The sequence below is a fragment of the Corythoichthys intestinalis genome, chromosome 14, assembly GCF_030265065.1.
Source record: "Corythoichthys intestinalis isolate RoL2023-P3 chromosome 14, ASM3026506v1, whole genome shotgun sequence".
NCBI classification, from domain to species: Eukaryota; Metazoa; Chordata; class Actinopteri; order Syngnathiformes; family Syngnathidae; genus Corythoichthys; species Corythoichthys intestinalis.
The window spans coordinates 10557235-10577754 of record NC_080408.1 but is presented as its reverse complement, the minus strand read 5'-3'; the positions used below and the strand labels follow the sequence as shown (position 1 = coordinate 10577754).

The 20520-nt window shown below is 39.7% G+C and overlaps 1 protein-coding gene across 2 annotated transcripts in view; it reads right to left on the bottom strand.

The window, feature by feature from the left end:
- Positions 1-19356, bottom strand: part of rock1 (Rho-associated, coiled-coil containing protein kinase 1) — a 101266-nt gene extending 81910 nt beyond the window's left edge. For both annotated transcript variants that reach the window (XM_057856676.1, XM_057856677.1), the window contains exon 1: positions 18511-19356. In XM_057856676.1, the coding sequence (XP_057712659.1) occupies positions 18511-18603 (93 nt within the window). In that variant the 5' untranslated portion in view covers positions 18604-19356. The remainder of the gene's footprint in view (positions 1-18510) is intronic.
- Positions 19357-20520: the final 1164 nt, after the last annotated feature.

Here is a 20520-nt window from a genome sequence, read left to right as displayed (position 1 = left end):
AGTGGGTATGAGGTGCTTTTCAGCATGTGCATCTTTCGTGGCACGCCAGACCCACTTAGAGTGTTTGTTGCCAAAAAGCTCAATCTTGGTCTCATCTGACCAAAGCACGCGGTCCCAGTTGAAGCCCCAATACCGCTTGGCGAACTCCAGACGTTTGCGTTTATGATTGTGAGTGAGGAAAGGTTTTCTCCGTGCATGCCTCCCAAACAGCTTGTTGGCGTGTAGAGAGCACCTCATACCCACTGTGAAGTATGGGGGTGGGTCAGTGAAGAGGAGAGTCTAATTTTTCTTTTGGTGGGTTCCATGTTTATATAGCAATTGAACAGAATTTTCTGTGGGACTTGCAAAATCAGTCAAAATCCAGTAAAACGGCCGGGAGCGAAAGGCCTTACTCCGGTGAAATTGGCTGGGAGTGAATGAGTTAATAGGGCTGCCAAAAACAACAATTCCTTGACCTGAGGGGTCCTGTGCTCATAGAGAAACTATACAATATGTAATATTGTGTCACTCCTTGTATATGGGGGATGATTATGTGTGACACTTCTTTCAAGTGCTTTAAAGTCTGCACATTGTAGCATACATTTACCATTTACTGAATGAGTTCATAAACCACTAAACAACTCATATGTACAGGCCTGACATCCAGTGTGATAGCTATCAGCTGTTCACAAAGGCAACAAGTGGACAATGATCAGACCCCGAATGTCAGGGAGCTTCCACATCACAATGTCAGGAATTCTGTCCATTGCGATCCCTCTTTAGGAGGCTGCCTGGAACATGATTGAGAAGGGGGGGGGGGCTATCCAGATAAGCCTCTCTTCCATCCAATGCAGGATTTATTTCTGGGGTTAGTAGATAAAGGCTGACAATGTTGGAACAGAGGCCTGGATGGGTTCAGAGCTGAGCTGTAAGGAACAAGACAAATGACAGCCTAGGGCCTTTGTGAGAAAAAAAAAAACCCACAACAGTGCTAGGCCACAATAAGACTCAAGGTACAGAAAGTGCGAGCTAACAGGCCTGCATTGAGCATTCTGTTGGAACTTATTACTCATATAACTAAGCACAGTTGGCTGCTTTATGAGCCTAATGTCCTGTTTCACTGCTGCCTTCAGAAACATGAGAATTCAGTTCACATAATTTTGGTTTATGGCTAAGAGAGCTGCAGCCCACACCCTGCTACCTCAGAGCAGCCTGCCTTGTCTCAACCATCGCCAGACATGCAGTAGAATGGCTTTGGGACGCACTGGGGAAAGTCAGGGGGCCGGACCGAAGACAAGAGGTTATTTGATTAGGATGGAATTTTATTAAACGGTGGGTGGAGTCGCGCGGTGGCTCGGCAAAAGGCCTCCATTCATCGATCAAGGCAGACTGCGGTGAGGGAGTTAAAAAGGAAAAAAAGAGGGGGGCGGGGGGGACAACAAACTTGTGTTTAAGGCTGCCAGAGGGAGCAGTCCCCGCAGCTTTGGCACATTAAAGATGCAGAGTGGGCATGCACACTTTTAGGTGATTTTAATTGGCTCAGTTTGCAACAGGATGGGAGGTCACAGAGACTAATGCCCCTTTCCCACTGAAACTAGTGGGTCAACGCGCGTTTTTTCCAAGCCGATGCAACCCACTAGCTATTGGCATTTGGCACCTTTCCCATTGACAAAAAAAAAGCTGTGTCTTTTTTTTTTTTTTTTCACCCGTCTAACCCCCCACCCCTCCTCAGCCGTGCGTAAGGTTATGTGACGTCACCACGCTAAGATACGCGTTGACAAGTGCGACCGAATTAATTCAGTTCAAGGAAGTAAACAATGCAGAGCAACATGGAAGCCTCCTTTCCGTTTGTGTGCTCTGTTTTCATGCTTTTTACTGCCGTTAAAATGGTCGAAATGCAGCAAAGGATCAACACTCTGCTTGTGCTGAGGCAACATAGGCGACGTGAATTCTTATCTTTTATTCTACTAGCTTTGTTGTGAGCCTCGACGTAACTACGGTTGTGGGGCGTGTTAAATGGGAGGCGACTGGCACGTTGTTATGACGCATCATGTAATAGCCTACGTCACCACGTAGATTAGGGTGTTGACTGTTGACCCGGGGTTTTGCTTTCACACTGCATGACGATCAGAGCCGAGGTGATTTTAACGCGGGTCGCTTGGCGGGTTGATTGACACGGGTCGAGGCGGGTCGCTGCACCTTTCCCACTGCCACCAAAAGCCGATTGTTAGTGTGTTGACATTGTTTTTTTGGCCTGTGGAAAGGGGTATAAGTGACATTTTGCAAGAAGCTTCAATATACAGTAAACTATGCATGGTGTCCACTCCTGACTTCTCAAGCAAGACCGATTACACTGTACTGTTACCGTACTAAATCACTCAACTACATTAACCGTTTTAAATTTAGGGGAACTGTTATTCATGTACAACCCCAATTCCAATAAAGTTGGGACATTGTGTTGAACACTTACCTATATTTCATTTAATACAACACACTAAAAAGACATGAGATTTCATTTTCAAACGGATGAACTATGTTTTAAGCAAATAACTAGCAGTAGCCTATGGCCCGGCATCGCCAGGGTTTGTTTCGCGTGAACGCAATACAACCAAATGGCAGATAAAACATACTTTCTTTACAGATACAGCTGTAATGTAGTGATCGTAAAAGGACACCATAATACGGTTAATGCGCAATCGATTTTCCATCACTGTGTACAGTTTTGTGGTGAGTGACGTGGAGAAGAATGAGAGAAAGTTTTTAGGTTTCACACTTGCTGCTGTTTTACGCCATACACTGCACACTCCGAGAGACAGCACCTTAATGAACAGAAAACACCAGAACATAACAACGGCAACCACCACTCTCAGTCATGGTTGCCACAACTACCCATGAACCATTGCGGCGTAACACATAATAAATAACAGTCGGTGCAGTAAGAATATACAGATGAAATGAATCTCTTAGCAATATTCCAGAAAATTGTACATTTTTTAAAAATCCAGAGTCTTGTTGTGGAGTACTAAAACCCACAACGTATCATCACAGCACATTTAAGTTTTCAAATGAAACTGTAAAGTTTGAAAGCCAACTGCGACATTGCAATGGCAAGAGTTGCATCTTTTGCCCAAAAGATGGCGCCTTCACAATCAGGTTGCATTTTTCTATGCTAATTTTTGGAGTTCCAAGTTCATTTTCTTCACTAAATGGAAGCCTACAGAGATATCAAACCCATCAAAAAACACTCCAGGACACAGAGTACAATTGTGTAAAACTTCATCAAAATCCGCCCACCCGTTTCGGAGTCAACATGGAAGCAACTAGTGCTGCAACGATTAATCGATTAACTCGAGTATTCGATTAGAAAAAAATATTCTACTTAAATTTTGTTGCTTCGAGTATTTGTTTCATTAAAGTGGCATTGTAATGGTTAATTTTTAAAGTGTTTGCAATTAGTTTTATTGATTAGGGTGGATACACTGCCCTCTGGTCTGCCTCTTTTCACATGGCTGAATCCAACTGCTCCTTGTTAAGACCAACGTAAGTTAAGTTTTTGTTTGAGCTTATGTTTTTTAATGCATTAATAATTTAGTTTATATTGGTATATTTAGTCGTTTTTTTGCGGGAATATGTGTCTGAACCATTTGTTAAGAGGATTGTAAAAAAAAAAACTAAACTTTAGCATTTTGTAGCATCTAAGCTAGCGGACTTTTTCTATGCAAGTTAACTAATTGTTCTTTTGTTGTACATAGGTCCTCATCTGAAAAAAAATAAAATTCATACCGTTTGGGGCTCAGCTCAGGTATTTAAATTTTTCATGTTCCTTATCCGATTACTCGACTTTTCGAACTAACTAGTCTATCAATTAATCGACTACTAAAATATTCGAAAGCTGCGGCCCTACAAGGAACACATATGCACACACAAGCAAAGTTCCATTTATACATAAGTATATTAAATTAGATTTTTATGGTTACAACTTACAACAGGTCCCAAAAAAAGCTGGGACAGGTAGCGAAAAAAAGTTGAGGAATGCTCATCAAACATATGTTTGGAATATCCAACAGATAACCAAGCTAATTGGGAAAAAGTAGGTTTCCATGATTCGGTATAAAAGGAGCTTCCCAGAATTGTTCAGTCATTTACAACAATAGATCGGGCAAGTCTCATCTCTTTGTGAAAAAGTGAATAAGAAAATATTCCGACAGTTTCAGGACCACGTTCCTGAACGTACAATTGCAAGAATTTAGGGATTTAATCATCCACGCTCTACAATGTCATCAAAAAGTAATGAAAACCTAGAGAAATCAATTTATGTAAGCGGTAGGGACAGAAAACTATAATGGATGCCCTTGATCTTCGGAACCTTCCACCGCACTGCATCAGAAACAGGAATGCTATTGTAAAGGAAATCACAGAAGCCAGCATCTGTGTGATATGGGGATATGTTAGTGTCTATAGTATGAGCAACTTACGGCACCATTAATGCTAAAAGGTACATAACAGGTTTTCGAGAAACATGCCCCAGCTTATTTTAGCAAGACAATGCCAAACCACATCCTGCACATGTTACAACAGTGGGGCTTTGTAGTAACTAGGGATGTCCCTATGCGATCACGTAATCGTAAATCGTGCTGAGTGTACCATTTTTCAGAGGATCGGAATCGGGTGAAAAGAATCAGTTTTTTTTTTTTTTTTTTTTTAAAGTATGTTTTCCTGCTTCATGCTCATACAACCTCTCACCCTCCCTCCTGCTAGCTAAACAGTGTGCTAAACTTGTTTTTTTCTTGGTCATCTGTGCAACTGTTTGGTACTTAAAGTTAATGATGATTGACGGGTTTGTAGCTTTGAACTCGCGAGGGAAGGCTTAGGGGCAGTTTACCTGGTGACGCTCCGAAAAGACGAAAAATTTCAAATTTGCATTTATATGGTTCCTTCTCCATTCGGACAATGTCGCAATTCTGCATGAAAACAATGTAGTATTCATGCCAGGCCCTAGGGGGCAGTGCAGCTTTACAAGGCGACAGCAAATGATGCACTTTGACCTCCTCAGACCGGAAGACAGCATGCCTGCCCACTCCAAGCAATGGCATTTTCTTTTGTTCAAAAAGGCACAAAAATGGAAACATTCAACATATTTAAATTTAAAAATATCATTAAAACAGTAAATTAAAGCCAACGTTACGCCATTAGCTGTTTTTAATGTTTAATAGCACCGCTGCGCACGCCCAATGTGACGTGTACGAGTGCTGACGTTATCGGCGCGGGTCCTGCGCGGCAGGAGCTTTTGATATGCATGCGCAGCCAGCCCCCCTCAAGCCCCCGCAATCGAATTCTTCCACTTTGGAAGCAGGATTCTGAATTTTTCGTCTTCGCTGACACCATATGCACGCGAGGCAATTCCGCTACTCAGTCATTGCTTCTTCGTGTCGCAGTATCGCCATGTAAACTGCCCCTAAGTAACTCGACGACCAAAGGCACAAATGTGTTAATCATCGTTTAGCTTGTTACAGACCAGTCTGTAGCAACTCATTCAAGTGAGAGGTTGTTCTTCCGCACAGTCAGCGTCAATCAAGCAGCCTGAATGGACTCACTTAATGAAGCACTTACTAATGATAAGCATTTTTCTACATTATTCCTTTTTAAAAATACTTTACATTATGAAGGTGGCACGGTGGGACAGTGGTTAGCATGTCCACCTCACAGTTCTGGGATGGCGGGTTCAATCTCGGCTCAGGCCTTCCTGCGTAGGTTTTCTCTGGGTTTCTGTCACCCCCCCCCCCCCCCCCCCCCAAAAGTGCATGGTATGCTGATTGAACACTCCAAATTGTCTGTAGATTTAAGTGTGTGCGTGACTAGTTCTGTGTCCATCTGTGGCCTGCGACTGGCTGGCAACCTGTACCCCGCCCTCATCCTGGAGTTAGCTGTGATAGGCTCCAGCACCCCCGCCACCCCCGTGAGGATAAGCAGTTCAGAAGATGAATTATTATGTTATGACTATTATAGAGAGTTATTAAAAGTATGGCGTTAAAGGCAGTGGTAGACAATAAAGGAAATTAGTTCACTGGCCCCACTATCAAAACCACTGGCCCAGATCAACGTGTCAGTTATTGATCCCAATAATCACGAAAAAGAACAAATTTTCTTGAATAATAACATGAATACTGTAACATTTATTTGATTGGGGTAGATTTAATGAAGGTGCAAAAACATGAATCTAGTGCAAATAATCCTATTCCAATTCCATAATCACTCCAGTCTAACCAACATTTTTTCTTGGGAGCTCCAGGGGGAGGCGAGCCCGCGGGAGCGCCCCGTGCCTGGGCAAAGATCTCCTGTCTTCTCCTTACCGCCGACTGGAAGTCTCGTTTGTCATGGCAACAATTTAGAAGTCAAACAGGTGACTAAGACAATTATGGCTTATTTTCTCCGTAGTTATGCGAATGAAGTATCATGTTATGTTCATACCGTTGGTTTTATACTCGTTAACTTTTCTCTAACTTACTTGTCTGCACATGTGGGCATTAATCTGAACACCTCAAAGTAAACCTCGTTTTTTGGTCTCATTGTCGCCGAGCCAATTCCAGCGGTCTCGCCACTGGGGCTGAAACTTCCTCTCCTTTTTCATATTGGATTTTGCTTCCCTCAACTCCTCCGATGACTTTCTCTTTCTTGAGTGGCCTTTTTTTCCCGGTGCTTGGCCGGGTGCTGGGGGTTTCAGAAACATAGATATACTGACAATTAGAGGTGGGAATCTTTGGGTATCTAACGATTCGATTACGATTCAGAGGCTTCGATTCGATTATAAATCAATTATTGATGTTACCCAACCCCTCCCCCCCTTTTAATGTTTTGTAAATTAGTTCCAAAATAGTTTAAAAATCCTATTAGGCTAAACCAAACTAATATTAAAGTATCAAGTTAACAGTTAAAAACATTAAATACTCAAATCCCCATTCTATATCAGCAGCTTTAAACTACATTCAATTAATTTAATGATGTGAATCAACCGTTAAAGTTGATCAAATTGCTCCAATTATTCCATAATTTCCCTACTGTCTACTTACAACATGTCAAAGTTTTAAAACTGTTTCATTATTTAGATAGATTTAAGATTTTGCTGATTTAGGAGTATTTCAGATAAAAAGTTAATTAGGTTCGCTACAACAGAGCCTCCTAGACAAGTCTACGGCTTTAAGATGGCGGCTGTTTACAACGCGGCAACTAGTAAATGGCAAGCCTGTCGTTTCGCATTTAGTTCTTTTTATATGTTCTAACACCGCTGTCATCTGTTAGCATCTAGTTCTGCAAATTTGTGATATCTACTATAGCCGTATGTGGCCGTATGTTTGTAGCAACTAGCAACTGGGCGTTGTTTGAACCAGCTGTCGGCCGCAGTCAAATATTTTTGTTTTTTTATCTAGCGGCGTGAGTTGAACATGATATTTGCTCTCGGTCCGTTCCTCATTGCGTCCTGAAGACCACGCTGACTGTGTTTTAGTTCTGCTTTACCTAGTATAATTCAATAATCAGAATTTGGATGTTTGTGAATCGTTCTCGAATCTTCCACGGCCGAATCGCGAATAATCTAAGAATCGGAAATTTCGCACGCCTCTACTGACAATCAGCAGTAATCAGGTTGTGCGCGTTCACGCGGGTGCGAGTGAGTGAACGAGGAGGTGTGTTTACACCCCACCGAGAGTAACGGCTAAGCTGCATAGACTGTAAGGTTGTCTTTGATCGGGATACCTTAATGTCGTCAAAGCACGGAAACACTGGGAATTGATGTGAAGAAAAAAAAAAATATATATATATATATATATATATATATATATATATATTTTTTTTTTTTCTTTTTATTTTTTTATTTTTTTTTGAATCGACGCATTATTTTTACTGGCCCCACCGGGCCAGTGGTTGGGGCATTCTGGAGGCCCTCACCATTTTACAGATGATACAATAAAAATGTGGGTGAGCCTACATTTTGTGCTGGTGCACCTTAAGAAAAAAGTTAGGTGCAACCAATGCAAAAACTAAGGCTACGTTCATACTACAGGTCTTAATGCACGAATCCGATTTTTTCGTGTTTTTCCGACTCGAGTGAGGCATTAACTTGACGGTCTGAACGTGACAAGTCGCATAGAACGTGACCATTTCAAATCCGATCTGGGTCACTTTCGTATGTGGTCTAAATCCGATCTGGGCCACATTTGTCCAGACTGTCGCGGCGGTCTGTACTGTCCAGTCCCGCAAATCGGATTTAATGCAGCAATTACGTCATCAAATAGCGAGAGAGTCGTTACCGTAGCGATGCACCTGTGCGTTATTAGCGCCTAGCTTGCAGTGAACATGGCTTTTGAGGAAGGGCTGAGCTTGACAACAGTCATAAAAAATAAAAATGGGTTGAGGATAAGCCTGAGAATGCTCAGTTTTCTCTCTGTTCCAAGTGAGCAATATTTCAACATTGCCTCCACGGCTGAGAGTCGGGACAAACTGCCCGTATGTGTGTGTGACGTACACGGACAGTGCGTGCATGCTATCGATCTATATAAACTTTGAATACAAGCCTAAACGGGGATTATTTATGTCTATTATTTGTGTCCACCTTTTGAAAAGAAAAATATGATATCCCTGGAATGACGGATGACGTCTGTCATTTGTTTTGATTGTTCTGCGCATGCGGGTCTTCTTGCTTAGCGCGTGTCGGACTGCGAATTAGTGCGCATGCGTAATACTTGAACGGTCTCAATGGATAAAGGCAGTCTGAATGGACACGCCAAAAAAACGGATATGACAAAAAATCGGATTCGTGCATTAAGACCTGTAGTATGAACGTAGCCTAAGTGTGCAGCCTTGGCAATAAATATTGCAATGTAATTTTTTTTCAATATCACTCAGGCCTAATTCATATATATATATATATATATATATATATATATATATATATATATATATATATATATTTTTTTTTTTTTTTTTTTTTTTTTTTTACTTTTTAATGGCTAAAGATGAACAAAATAATCCAAAAATACAATGGCATTGCCAAAAGGTGTGTGATCGGGACATCCCTGGTAGTAAGAGAGTGCGGGTAATAGACTGGCCCGTTTGCAGTCCAAAATAGTCTCCAATTGAAAAGCTGTGGTGCAGTATGAAGTATAAAATACGACCACGGAGACTCTAGTCTAGACTGTTGTACAGCTAAAGCTGTACATCTAGTAAGACTGAGAAAGAATTCCACCTACAAAGCTTCAACAATGAGTGTCCTCAGTTCATTGATTATTGGATGTTTTTTTTTTAAATAAAAGGTGATGGAACACAGTTTTAAAACAGACACTGTCCTACAATGTGAATTTGTAACGCAGAGTTTTTTCAGCTTCAAAATTGTTACTGAGTTTTTTCCGCATCAAAATTCAGCCGCAAAAAAATCTGTGGCAACATTCTTTTGGAAAAATTCACAGAAAAAAAATCTGTCATAAAAAAATGTGATCGCTAAAAAAACAAAAATTCTATCGTAAACAATTCAGCTGCAACATCCAGGTATTCAGGGAGAAGCAACCGATCCTCATTTCATTTCATCGAACGTCCAAGCAATCAAGTTAGGTTATAAGGGTCTCATTTCATCGGACGTCCAGGCAAATCTTTTAGGTTGCGTTCGCTCGACTGGTCATGTGACACAGACTCAAGGCTATTGGTGTCATCCCACGGAGGAGTCAGAATCAGCCGCAGAGGAAGACGCTCGCTCAGGTCTGTCTTCAGTGAATATGACGACGGAGAGTACATTAAAAGTTGGTCACAGCATGTTGTGATTGGTGCAATTTCTTGAACAGGATTTGAAAATCAGTGTATTCGGTTTTATTAATGTTTAACACAATGTCCCGACTCCATTGGAATTCGGGTTGTATAACAGTAGACTTACTATAATTATGCCTTTATGAGTGGTGCGGTGGTGGAAATCTAGTTAGCACATCTGCCTCACAGTTCAGATCTCCTGGGATCAAATACAGGCTCTGGCCTTCCTGTGTGAGGTTTGCATGTTCTGCCTGTGACAGCGTGATTTCTCCGTGTAAATTAAAAATGTGATTGCGAATGGCTGGCAAACAAAGCTGTATGTGTACCCTGCCTCCCTCCTGAAGTCAGTAGAACTTAAGTATTGTTGTACAAAATTTGAATAGTTTTTTCATTTGTTGATTCAATGAAACGGAATAGCACAAAAATGCCAAGTTAAATCATTATAGAGCTAAAATTGTCATATCATGACTCTGAAAAGCTGCAATATCTTTGTTCAAGGTAATCATACCCTCAGGATCTGATTGCCACCCATGTGTAGTTTCACATCGACATCAAAATTTGGGTTACTTTGCAACCATAGAAATGAAACATAGGGTCATCTGCTTTTCAGTCGAAAACCACATTTACATTTATTGAGACTTAGCTCCTGAGATTTGATCAGCCCCAAAGTATCCCAGCAATATCATCCGAGGAGAGTCTTTCACATTATGAACGACTAATTTCAGACAAAAAGTTCTCACAGTTTCTGTCATCATGTGTAGCATGTCTACTCTGTATTATGAAAGACTTGTTTGTATGGCGACATAAGAGCGGGATGATTAATAACCGCATGTTGTACTTTACCCCTACTGTCCAGGCATTGTGGAATATGCAGGCACCGCGCCATCGCTGTAATGGCTTTATTACCATAAAGAAAGCTTTCCACACACTGGCCATCTCAGCTGTTTCACTTTTTCCCACCCATACGACTCTTTCATAAGTATGGAACGGAGGTAGTATTCGGAGGGCCAGGGGTTGAAGTGGAAATGGGAATCCAATATAAATTTGGCAACAAGATTAACTCATTTGCTCCCAAAATCGTATAAATACGTTCTATTTTTAATTGTTTCAGTGTCCCAAAGACGTATTTATACATCTTTTATGGGGTTTTTTTTGTTTCTTTTTCTTTTTTTTTTTTTTTCTTTTTTTTTTTTTTTTTTTTTTTACAAGCGACATCTCTGGGTTCTGATTCAATTTAGCTCCAAAGCACAAAGCTGAAAATCCATTTTAAAGCAATAAAACTGGCCACTGGAGGGCAGTAGCGCATTTCGTAAGGCCCGCAACCCGATTCAACGGAAACGAACGGCCGAGCCGCCGCCGGAAGACGACCGAATGGCGTCCAGGATGCCAGGCGGCTGACAAGCGAGCAGAACAACCTAGAGAATGCCCGGGATGCCAGGCGCTGGATGACCGAGCAGAACGACCGGGACCACTAGTGCAGCGGACGATGCCGTAGAGTCCGTGCTGCTCGCCGCGCAGACCCCGCAGAGACTCAAAAAAATCCTTCTTTATGACACAGGCGGCAATGAGGGAAAAGTTTCAGTTTTATTGATTTGAGTTGCCTCATTTCAAATGGCTGAATCCAGCTGCTCCATGTTAAGACCAACATAAGCTTTTGTTTGTGCTAGTGTTTTTTTTTTTTTATGTAAGGTATTCGCAATTTAGTTTATGGGTATATTTAGCCGTTTTTTTGTTGGAATATGTGTCTGAACTAGGCATGTGCCGGTTACCGGTTTCACGGTTTACCGTGGTGTGAAAACGTCGCGGTTTCAAAACCACTAAAAATTTCCTTCAGACCGTAGGACGGTATTCGCTATTTTTCTTGTGTCAAAAATGCAGCCAGAAGCGACTTGGCGCAGCAGCGCTCACCCCCTCCCGTTTGTTGCTGTGTGTGAGAGTGACGCTATCTGCTACACAGGCAGCTAACCCAAAAACAATTACTCCAAACATAACGCGTACTGTTCTTCAATGTATTGAGCTCTCAAATCGTGGTAAGTTGAATATACAAAATGAATACATTTAAAATGATGTACAATTAGATTTTTCCATGTGAGTAGCTTCCACAGATTAGTACCATGGAAAAAGTTCGCCAAAAACAAAACACACATTTTCCTTTCAAATTCAATATACAAACTAAGTAAAAGCTTACAAAGATGAATGTTAGCCTAGGCTCAGCTGGGAGAGCAACTTCGTTGAGTGTTACAGCCACAGAGTGTGAAAACAAGCTTGATTCGCTTGAATGAAGGGGAAAAAGTGATAGCATCAAAGATCGCTAATTCCGAACGATGATCTTGCCCTAAGCACAAATCCACGTTCGCTGGATCAAGGTGAAGTCTCACTCCCAATGTGTTGTTTTTTTTTTTTTTTTTAGATGAAACCTTTCCACAACAATATTGACATTTTAACTAACTTATACATTTTTACCTAACTTATGAATTCCTTATGTTCTTTTCAACACAAAGGCATGACATGTAGACTAGAGTTGACACAGTGGCTGAAAATGGCAAAACTTCACTGAAACTTTTCCACCCTCAAAAAAAAGTCATGCATTATAAATGTTTAAAAATTTTATTCAGAAGTGTTATTACTTTATAGAAATTATTTTGTTCTTGCTGTAATCTTATGCAACTTGAGCTGTGGCTGTGAGTATAGTCTATAAGTTATATTTATTTTAATTTTATTTCAAATATTTTTTTATTGATAATTTATTTATTTTAACAATATATTCATGTTCCAATTTGCAACTATGGTCTGGAAAAAAAAATCCTTTTCAATGGAAAAAAGTTGTTGTTTTTTTTAACCCATACATCTCAAAATTTTTGGGAGCTATCATTGCAATACCGTGATACCGTGAAACCACGGTATTTTTGCTCACGGTTATCGTACCGTCAAAATCTCATACCGGCACATGCCTAGTCTGAACCATTTGTTAAGAGCATTGTAAAAAAAAAAAAAAAGTTGACGTTTTATAGCATTTGAGCTAGCGGACTTTTGATATTTACGTTTGCCAATTGCTCTTTTGTTGTACATAGATCCTTATTTAATTTTTTTTTATACCGTTTGAGGCTCAGCTCAGGTATTTTAATTTTTCATGTTACTTATCCGATTACTCGATTATTCGACAAACTAGTTCATCGATTAATCGACAACTAAAATAATCGATAGCTGCAGCCCTAGATGTAACTAAAGCAAAAAATAGCTGTGTTAAAGTCAAATTTATGTTTGAAATGTATGCTTTCACAAAAAGCTCAATTTCTCTGTTTTTTCATGAGAAACTGGAAAACTGCTCAAACTAAGCTATTTTCTAATGCTGATTTCTAAAGAATGGAAAACGATATGAACTTCCTTTTTCTCCTGCTGAAAGAAGAGAGTCTAATCTTTCTTTTGGTGGGTTGTTTATGTAGGAATAGAACAGAATTTTCAACGGGCCTTGCAAAATCAGTCAAAATCCAGTAAAACAGCCGGGAGCGAAGGGGGTTGCACCAACAGGGGTCGCGTTAACCGAATATTTTCCGGTGACGGAAAAAACTGAAGTCCATCTGTCATTTTGACAGGTTGCAATTCACACCCCAGACCACAGGGTGGCGAATGAGCATATTAATTAGCTATTGTCTCTCGATGCATGACGTCGTTGGCCTCACTCGGAAAAATGTCAAGACAACTGAGCGTCCGAACTAAGGCTACGTTCATACTACAGGTCTTAATGCACGAATCCGATTTTTTCGTGTTTTTCCGACTCGAGTGAGGCATTAACTTGACGGTCTGAATGTGACAAGTCGCATAGAACGGGACCATTTCAAATCCGATCTGGGCCACATTTTCCCAGACTGTCGCGGCGGTCTGTACTGTCCAGTCCCGCAAATCGTATTTAATGCAGCAATTACGTCATCAAAAAGCGAGAGACGGTACGGTAGCTACGGAAGCGATGCAGCAGTGCGTTATTAGTGCCTCGCTTGCCTTGAACGCACAGTCCCTTGTCGGACTGGACAACAGTCATAAAAAAATAAAAATAGGTTTGAGGATAAGCCTGAGAATGATCGGTTTTCTCCCTGCTCCATATTAGCAATATTTCAACATTGCTTATACGGCCGAGAGTCGGGGCAAACTGCCCGTATGTGTGTGTGACATGCACGAACAGTGCGTGCATGCTATCGATCCATATACTTTGAATATAAGCCTAAACGGGGATTATGTTTGCCTGTTAATTGTGTCCTCTTTTTAACAGCAACAAGCCTATGGCTACGTTCATACTACAGGTCTTAATTCACGAATCCGATTTTTTGTCATATCTGCGCACTAATTCGCAGTCCGACATGCGCTGAGTAAGAACAACCTGCATGCGCGCAGAAGCATCAAAACAAATGACCATACAATCACACATGCTGGCTGTCATCCGTCATTCCAGGGTTATCATATTTTGCTTATTAAAAAGAGGACACAAATAACAGGCATAAATAATCCCTGTACAGGTTTATATTCAAAGTATATGGATCGATAGCATGCACGCACTGTTCGTGCATGTCACACACACATACGAGCACTTTGCCCCGACTCTCGGCCGTGTAAGCAATGTTGAAACATTGCTTATATAGACCAGAGAGAAAACCAATCATTCTCAGGCTTATCCTCAAACCCTTTTTTTAAATTTTATTTATTTTTTTTTTTTTTAAATGACTTGTCAAGTCCGACCCTTCCTAAAAAGCCGTGCTCAAGGCAAGCTAGGCGCTAATAACGCACAGCTGCTTGTTGTGTGATGGCGCGGTGTGGATTCTCTGTTAAGCTTGTTTGGACAGAATATTAATTAAAGATGAATGAAAACTAAATACTATTGAATATGTCATTATTAACATTTTAAAAATTTTAAGTGATGGGTAAAAATAGATTATGAGCGGATTTTTATGACCCTGTCAGTCAAAATGACAGACAACGAAAAAGTCTAGCGCAACCTCTGTGCACCGGTGAAAATTGCTGGGAGTGAATGAGTTAACAATACTGTTCCATGTGGTGTGGCACATTTAGAAGACATACTTTTCATCATTTTACAAGCTCTTTCATTTATTTACGATTTAGTAACAAATCATTGAAATCAGGGTCTTTAATATGGTAACCTGTGTTAGCTACATGAACACACAAGTGTCTTGGACAGTTCTGGTTGAAAAGTGCAGGCATAAAAGAAAAAAAATAGCTTTACTATTATACCAATTTAGTGGGAATTCAGTTCGTTGGTGGCTAACTTCAAAGCACATCCCCAATGATTGTATAATGTTCTAAACGACATGGCACTGTTGACCTAAATACACCTATTAATCAAATAACTTGGTTGAATGAGTCAATGGCTCTATAATACTTAGGAAGATTACATAACCACAAGGCATTCTTGTAGTAAGCTATAAAGTAAAGGCTGTATTAACACCTTTGATTTGTAAAATGTGAACGCCGTTAAGTGAATACTTGAGCATGCCAAACAAGCAGAACGACTACAGCCAAGTGTGAACACTTGCCAAAGTCAGACATACCTGAAAACATTTAAACATTCCAGATAGTCTGTTAATCCCACTTCTAGTTATCTTAGTGTACCTTGTACATAAACGCTGCAATAGCAACTTTTTGGCCCAGCCCTAAACCTTTAGAACTAGGAGTGGAACAAGGAGTGACAGTTATGACATGTTCAAGAAAGGTTGTTTTTGAATATTTGATTTAAAAAAATACATTTCATCACAAGTGCAAGATATAATGTCATATAAAAAAAACTGTTGTGAGCCCCCACATTCATTCATTCATCTTTTGAACCGCTATTCTTCACGAGGGTCGCGGGGGTGCAGAAGCCTATCCCAGCTAACAACGGGCAGGAGTGCTGCTAACTCGAGTATTTGATTAGAAAAAATGATACAAGTTAACTTTTGCTGCTTCGAGAATTCGTTTAATTAAATTGGTGTTGTAATGGTTTGTTTTGAAAGTGTTTGCATTTATTGATTTGGGTGGATACACAGCCCTCTAGTCTACCTCATTTCACATGGCTGAATCCATCTGCTCCCAGTTAAGACCAACATAAGCGTTTGTTTGAGCTAAAGATTTTTTGAATGCATTCCTAATTTAGTTTAAAGGTATATTTAGCCGTTTTTTTGTGGGAATATGTGTCTGAGCCCTTTGTTAAGAGCATTGTAAAAAAGCGTTAGCATTTTATAGCATTTAAGATAGCGGACTTTTGCCATGTAATTTAGCCAATTGTTCTTTTGTTGTACATAGATCCTCTTTTTATATATATATATATATAATTATATATATATATATACCGTGTGAGGCTCAGCTCAGGTATCTTAATTTTTATGTCCGAGGCTCAGCTCAGGTATCTTAATTTTTATGTCCGATAACAGGAATTATGACGTCATCCCAATAAATCCAATAACATAATTAATAGGATCGATAATACAGTATGAACTGTGCTCGCTGGCTGGGAAATCAGTTGACCATTTGCAGGGCATTGCTGCCACCTGCCGGTCAGAATAATTCGCTATAATTCTATAATTTGGCCCACAAACTCATTCACTTCACACAGTGCTGTGTCTAGAATTAGCATTGACAATCGTGAATGCTTTCTGTTACTTACGTTTCCGCCTCGGAAATATATGTCTGTAAGTATTTATGTTTACTATAACATATGGATGTGCAATATATGTTAATTTCGGTGGTGAAGGGTCATATGTACAGAACTTCATATGTTGTTGTATTATAGAAGCCAGCCAATGCTTAAGGCTAGTAGCTCAAGCTAGTGTGCTATGCTATACATATATATAATAGTTGTCATGTAATGTTAGTCCTGTCAGCATGCTTGGTATGATTTTATACTATGCAGAGAATAAACCTCATACTTTATTGAATATGGGTTCACTCACTGCTGTTTATACTGATTATTATAAGGCAGGCCATTAATCCTTTTTGTTCTACCATATTTTGGTTATGAGGAATGAGTGATAAACCTTACTATATAATGTTTACAGTGTTAGTTATAAGTTAGTAACTTATTGAGAGGCTTTTTGGTTATTGATAGGCTTGCTGTCCTAACCTGTCTCCCAGGTTAAGAAAGTTGTTTCATGGACCAAGACCACAACAGTCTCCTGTAGCACCAAATATTTTTATTTGATGACAAAGCAAAATACCTGTTGGGTTTATGTTTTAGTTCAGTGCTCATTGTTCAGGACACACATCTTCAATTAAATTGACTAATTGATTGTGATTGACTCAAATTATATTTATTTGAAAAAATAAATATTGGCACTTTAATTGAAGTCAAGACTGTTCTTGTCTTTGTTTTGATCATTATAATATTCATGTCATTATGAAAATTCTGGTGAGATCAAAGACAAATCTATGTTGAATCCACCATTATTATTTTTTTAAGCATCCAGGTGTTCAAAAACTCAGGTGAATATACAGTGGGGAGAACAAGTATTTGATACACTGCCAATGGGTTTTATTGGCAGCGTATCAAATACTTGTTCTCCCCACTGTACATTTGAAAAAATTGTACATTTATTATCGGTTATCGATATCGGTATCGGCTTTGAGGAGCAGGAAGTTATCGATATCGGTTTCAAAAAATGGATATCGTGCACCCCTACAAATTTTATTAAAACTAAAACATTAAGAGGGGTTTTAATATAAAATTTCTTTAACCTATACTAACATTTATCTTTTAAGAACTACAAGTCTTTCTATACATGGATCGCTTTAACAGAATGTTAATAATGTTAATGCCATCTTGTTGATTCATTGTTATAACAAACAAATACAGTACTTATGTACAGTTTGTTGAATGTATATATCCGTCTTGTGTCTTATCTTTCCATTCCAACAATAATTTACAGAAAATATGGCATATTTTATAGATGGTCTGAATTGCGATTAATTACGATTAATTAATTTTTAAGCTGTGATTAACTCGATTAAAATCGTTTGACAGCCTTAATTTTTTTTTTTTTTTTAAACATTGACACCTTTTTAAAACGATATCTCGATTCTTGGCAGGAGCATATCGATAACCTTTCGGGATACAAACTATCACGATATATCACCATTTCGATATTTTGTCACACCCCTGTTCAAGAATGCATTTCTGTTCTGCCTGTCTTGTATATCACGTGACATAAACTCCCCACGGGTCATGTTCTGATCATCTACAATAATACACTTATTGGTAACCAGGTTCGTTTTGATATTCTATCAACTTTTTATTGCGCAGATCACTCATCAGATCACGTTTTGAGTCTCAATGGCAAGCAACCAATCCAGCCACCCACACATCAAAGCTACTTAAGCGTGAGAATCATGACATCACACACCACTATGATGAGTTAAGTGATAACCTGATCAAAGCAGTATAGAATGTATATTGTCTTTGAACTCAACATGTGCATTGATTGTATTTACGAGTCAATTTGGCATCACAGCCTCTCCTCTGATACTTTTTCCCAAAGTACAAGTACAAAGTTGTTTATTTGCTTCAGACCGCGTCCAATCGTTCAAGCACTCGTCTATTAGCCAAAGCATGACACATAAACGACCATATAAAGCAACAAACTTGCACTGTGAGCTCCTTTGCATCACTATCATGTTTGTGTGAGGCGAGGCGAGTAGTTGGAAAAGAATTTGGAGTTATGGCTGCCTCGCTATGCTACTTAGCAAGCTTGCAGCTTCCAAACTTACCAGAAGACAGTCCGTGTTTATCTCCGACTTGGGGTCCTTCAACATGGCGTCGATTTTTCCAAACCGAGCCTCCATACTTTCTCCGGAAGACATTGTCAACGTTAAATAAAGTCCCTCCTTGTTTTTCGGGAACACAAAAAGCAGGCAACGGAGTGGCTAGCTAGCATTAGCCGCTAGCCAGCTAGCCTAATGTTCGTTTGTTGTTGTTTTTTTCTTCTTCGTGGGAACTTTTAGAGACAATACATCGTTCTCCTCGAGCTTCCGCACGCGATAAAACGTTTACTGTTCCGGTGGATGGACAAAAGCCACATTTTTCATACAGTATCGTATATCCCCCCTTTCAAATGCGGCTGGCAAACAACTTTGAGGGGCAGCGCGACGGTCGAAGATTAGTCAGCCTCCGCAGGATGCCCGCAGCGGAGAACGGATTCAAACGTCGCTGCATCCGAACAGCAACAAAAAAAGGCAATTAAAACATCGGTGGAGTTATTCCGGGCCCGTTCCCATATCCGTGCCAGGTCCGATTAAGATAGGGCGACACAAATTTGACGTGACAGCTCAAAAGAAGAAGTGGGGGGGAAAAAACTTCTTCTTTCCAAATTTCGATCAAGTCTTTGAACAGTAAAAATCCTTCTCCCGCCGCTGTCACCGACTGTCAAACGTGCCCCGCTCCTATCGGTGCGAAATCTCCGATCCAGCTCACACACGCGCTGGATTTTAATTTGTTTTTAGTCGCCGATGGAGAAAAAACAGCAGACGATGCCCCGAATTTGTCCCACAGACTGGCCAACATGTCCGCCTTCCTGTTCAAACACCCCGGAGAGGAGCCACTTCAAAATGTCAAGCATTGCGCATGCGCTGTACCCTCTGGAGGCAGACAGGCGCACTGAAGTTCCCATGCAGCTGCCGTTCACATGTACAGTAACATGTTGCTGCCTCCCTGCTGCTGTTTGTTGGGAATGACATGCTGAGGCGTTTTTAGACGATTTATTATTTATTTATTATTTCCATAACCTTACGGCAACTTTCTTCCAACCTTGTGACTTTTTTCCCTTTTACAACCACTGTCTTCAAGACTGTTTTTTCATAATATTAAAAAATTACATATTATATCTTCTTCACTTCATAATATTATGACTGTAATTTTCTATTAGTTAAGGCAAGGCAGGGCAAATTTATTTGTATAGCACAATTCAACACAATTCAAAGTGCTTTACGTCACATGAAATCAAAAGAAAGTTAAAAGACAAAGACAATTGAAACAGGAAATTAAATTATACATAAAAATAACATTAAATCAGCAATAGTATTTTCCCCAAAAAATAATAAATGAATGAATAAATAAAATAATAATTCAATTAGAAAATAGAAATAAAACATAAAATGAATAAAAAGCAAATAGCTTGAAGTTTGAAATATACAGACAGTTATAAGCTGTGGTCATTTAAAGCGTTTTTAGCCCTGATTTAAAGGTGATTTTTATACATGAGGTGTCCCGCTTATTTCCCAAAGTAATACATATAGTATATCGTATACTGTATTTCCAATTTTTATTCTCAATATTTTTTTCTGCCAAATTCACGTGAGGAATCCTTCAAGGGTCAATTCTTGGACCACTCTTATTTAACATCTATATGCTTCCCCTAGCTCAGATTATGCAACAGTATGACATCTCCTATTACACCTATGCAGATGACACACAACTCTACATTTCTATGTCACAACATGATTATAGTCCCATAATCACCCTGAGTAAATACATTCATCAAATCAATGAATGGATGTGCCAGAATTTTCTCCAGCTAAATGTGGAGAAGACAGAAGTGATCATTTTTGGGACAAAAAAAAAAAAAGGAAAGGTCAAAGATAGGCACGTACCTTAGCACAATGTCACTTACAGGTACAAATCAAGTCAGAAATCTTGGCGTAATTATTGACTCAGACCTAAAATTTGATAGCCATCTAAAGTCCGTAACTAAATCTGCTTATTACCACCTAAAAACTATAGCC